The sequence below is a fragment of the Otolemur garnettii genome, unplaced genomic scaffold, assembly GCF_000181295.1.
Source record: "Otolemur garnettii isolate 467f Iridium unplaced genomic scaffold, OtoGar3 scaffold00148, whole genome shotgun sequence".
Classification (NCBI taxonomy): Eukaryota; Metazoa; Chordata; class Mammalia; order Primates; family Galagidae; genus Otolemur; species Otolemur garnettii.
This window is the reverse complement of record NW_003852543.1, coordinates 1,331,518-1,335,529: the sequence shown is the minus strand read 5'-3', so window position 1 is coordinate 1,335,529 and position 4,012 is coordinate 1,331,518. Positions and strand designations below refer to the sequence as shown.

Below are 4,012 nucleotides of genomic sequence, written 5' to 3'. Positions count from 1 at the left end.
TGATATCAAATTTTCTGGTGAGTATAATAAAATAGAATACTAATATAAGCAAATAACAATATATATAATAGACAAATGCATTGATATAAACTAATGTAACATAATATATAATAAACTAAGAAAATGTTTTGTTTTTAAGTGGTTCTTATATTTTAAGGTTTTCTTTTGGTTTTCTTCTTTCAGTCAGGACTTGGTTATTTGCAAGGATAGATTTTTCTAATCCTTTTCAGAAAACGTATCATTCTTTAAAAATTATAATTAAAGTCTAATAAAGTAGACCTCAGCAAAAAAGTATTTGGTTTCTGTGAAATTCAAGTCCTAGATTTTAAAACTAGATAAATTAGGTTTCAAGTGGTAAAGTTTAAGGTGATAAACTCTTTTTGCCCTGAATATTTTCTAAATGTATAGGTGCTGACATTTTAATTAGAGTTTTAGGGGTATGAAAGTAAAAATATTTGTTAGGAAGGACTGTGTTTTCTGTGTAAATTCTGATGCCCCAGGACTACTAAAGTGTTTCAGTATTTTTATTGGGTTTGCACTGGATCATATTCTCTGTGGCCTAACTCTTCTTCTCATTTCCAGTAACTTGACTAGGAATATTGGTCGCCAGTTACTGTCTCAGGATAAGGAGCAGTTTTTCTCTGGGTAAAGCCATCTGGCTTTGCTGGGATTCAAACCATGCCCCCTTTCTCTGTCACACCATCCTCTGATCATCTTTTGGGGGATTCTGCCTTTCGTAGGTCTTTCCTGAAGGAAGTTAGGCCAGCCAACAGCTAGACAGCAGAGGTGGTTTAGAGGAGCTCTGTGTTACTAGTATCATAGATCATAGTGGTGATAAGAGGTTGGTAAGAGGAAACTAAATTCCAAGGTGGGTGAGGAAAACATTTTGGCATATGTTTGCTTTAATGAATTCATGTCTCAAAGTCTAGACAAACAAGATTTAAAAGTACGTGGGACTGGTACTAACAAAAAGTTATTATATATGGGGGAAAAAAAGTACTGTGGGCCCCTGAAATGCAGAATTTGATTTTAAAAGTCATTATGTAATGCCTGAGATTAGCCTGAGGGTAGATTCCAGTTAAGACAGTGTTATTAACATGTCCAAAGAAAGAATAGGGTAGTGCAAGGGATTTCAGAGCAAAATCCTGACTTTAGTCAGGCAGAAGCTGGCAGTTTGCCATGACATTGCTGGGGCGGAGGTCATCTTGAACCCTGATTGTGGCTCACCAGGCAACCTTCTCATCACTTTTGGGCTTTCAGGGAGGCATGTGGGAGGCAGACAATCAGATGATCATTACCCAGTTTACGTCTCTGTTCATTATTAAGTGTATAACTGAGCATTCTCGTTTATACATCTACATCTATTCCGTGGGGAAAGCTGAGACTGAGTATCTGCTCTCACAGAACCAGATTTTAGTGCCTGCAAAGCTAAGTCCCTTGAATGTCGATGCTGTCAGACATCTGCCTTTCCCTTAGGTGACCTCTGTCTTGCTCCTTCATTCAAGCTGCAGTCATGTGGAGCATGTGTTGAAAATCTCTCAGTGTAATTCACCATATTAATAAAAGAAACACACCATATGATCTTAATATTATACAAAAAAAAATTTGAAAAAATTCAATACACATTCACGATAGAAACTCAGAAAACCAGCAACAGAAGGAAACTTCCTCAACTTGGTAAAAAGCACCTGTGAAAAATCTATGGCTAACATCATACTGTCCGTTCTCCCCAGACCGAGCTGTAAATTCAGTTTCTTCTCAGTCAAGGTCCAAGTAGGCTTCTTGTTTGTTTGGGTTTGGTTGCTGGGTATTGTTAAGTTTTACATCCTTGCATGCTAGATGATGTTATAGTCCTTTAACATCTTTGTTCTGGCACACGTTTAGTTTCTTGTGGGTCAGTTTGAGCCTTTCTAATTTTGTTTTTAAGCTCTTTTAGGATGGATCTGGAGTAGTGTTTGCTCTGAGGCTAACATAATGGTACTTCTGGTGTGAGGTCTCTGCTTATTGAGACCTTTCCATTCTGGTGGTAGGAAACCCACACAGTTCCCAGCTCTGTGTGAGCTCTGAGAATTGTTTGCTTTGTCCCTATGCATGGAGAGGCTGCCCTTCAGCCAGAGACTCAAGGAGATCCACTATGCAGATTTCTCTTCCTTTTTTCTCTTTCTGTAGCTTCCATTTCTGGGTACTCTGCCCCAGAAATTCTATGAGCCTCAGCCTCTTGAATTTCATTCTCGGGGCTCAGTTTGGGTTCCCTCTTTGTGATAGTAGCCTTTATGATGACTCACAATTATCCTTGTCTCCTGGCATTCATGACCTTGTATATATTTTCTTACCACTTTATATCATAGTTGGTCGAAGGGACCAATTGCAGAAATAATGGCGTACCACTTCTGAGGCTAGGTTATAAAAGATACTGTGGCCTCTTTGCTCTCTTTCCGGTCACGTTCTCTGAGGGAAGCCAGCTGCCATGATGTGTGGATATTCCCAGCACAGCTTTCTCTAAGTCCAGGCTTAACCCCTTTCAGTCTGTCTAATCATGTCACCTTCTTAACCTGGATCATTTGAGTATCATTTCATAATATTCAAAATAAAGGCCAAACACCTCAGCAGAGCATAAAACCTCTTATAAATGTTCCCAAACACTTTTCTCAAGGTTCACCTTTTCCCCCATCCCCCCATCTGAGTTCTACCCATAGCAGACTATTCTCAGGTGTCCTGCTCATGTCGAGCTCTCCCTAGCAGTGGGCATTTGCATATACTGTCCACTTTCTTCACCTGGCTAACTCTTGCTCTTCCAGCAAGCCTGGTCGGAAACTGTTCTTCCTGCTCTCCTAGGCTGTTAGATGACCTGCCCAGTGCTCCCTTGACACCCTGTTCTCAGCCCCTTAGGTTATTAAAAGTGTTGGTTTGTTAACCCTCCTTTCCCAGTACCTCTTAAAACACTATAGGGATTGTTCTTGTTGACTACCATGTCTCTTGTTGGCACACAGCAAGGGGTTCATTCAGTATGTTGAATGAATGAGTGAGTGAGAAGAACATTTTAGGTGAAGCAAGCAGTGACTTAGCATATCAGGCTGCTCAGTCGATTTTATTTATTTATTTTTGAGACACAGTCTTACTCTGCCACCCTGGGTAAAGTACCTTGGCATCATAGCTCACAGCAACCTTAAACTCTTGAGCTCAGGCGATTCTCTTGCCTCAGCCTCCTGAGTAGTGGGACTACAAGTGCCTGCCACAGTACCCGGCTGTTGCTCAGGCTGGTCTCAAACTCCTGAGCTCAAGCAATCCACTCACCTTGCCCTCCCCATGCTAGAATTATAGGCGTGAGCTACCACTTGCAGCTATTCAGTTGATTTTTAGCATTGGACTTACAGATGAATAGTAGTATTGCAACTTTTAGTTAACTATAATAATTTAATGAATTTGCCCTGTCTCATTTTGCAGTGACTTTTTGGAGAAATTAGGTAATGTTTTACTCACTGTTACATTAAAGTAGCCTATTTTAATTGCGTTCTCAAAACCTTAAGGTTATACTAGAGCCGTGGTTCTCAACCTGTGGGTCATGACCCATAGGAACTGTATTAAAGGGCCATGGCATTAGGAAGGTTGAGAACTACTGCACTAGACTATATAGTATATATAATAACATAGTGTATATTATTAAAGTAAAATGAAACTTTCTTTTTCTAAACAGTTAAGTCATTCAATTGTTCTGGGCCTGTGAAGTTTACCATACTGTGGCATTTGAAATATCATACCTGTCACAATGAATACCCTGAACTGGAAGTAAGTAAAACATAAATCTTTAGTGTATGTAGAAAAATTATGAGTATAAATATTTCTTAGCTCATCAGGTAAGGGGGTTAGGAATTGAGATTATAGATTTAGGAGTGCCATAGATTAATTTTGGGACTTAAAGCAATAAATCACTGTGTATTCTGAGAATACTACTAGTCTTTTAGTTTTCTTGTGACTATCTTATGAAAAATGTTAGTAAATGTGGGCAGTGCCT

The 4,012-nt window shown here is 39.3% G+C and overlaps 1 protein-coding gene across 1 annotated transcript in view; it reads left to right on the top strand.

The window, feature by feature from the left end:
- The window catches only part of TMEM87B (transmembrane protein 87B), a 67,601-nt gene that overhangs the window by 5,909 nt on the left and 57,680 nt on the right, over nt 1-4,012 (top strand). The window contains exons 2-3 of the mRNA XM_023518827.1: nt 2-17; nt 3,695-3,786. Coding sequence (XP_023374595.1) covers nt 2-17; nt 3,695-3,786 — 108 coding nt within the window. The remainder of the gene's footprint in view (nt 1; nt 18-3,694; nt 3,787-4,012) is intronic.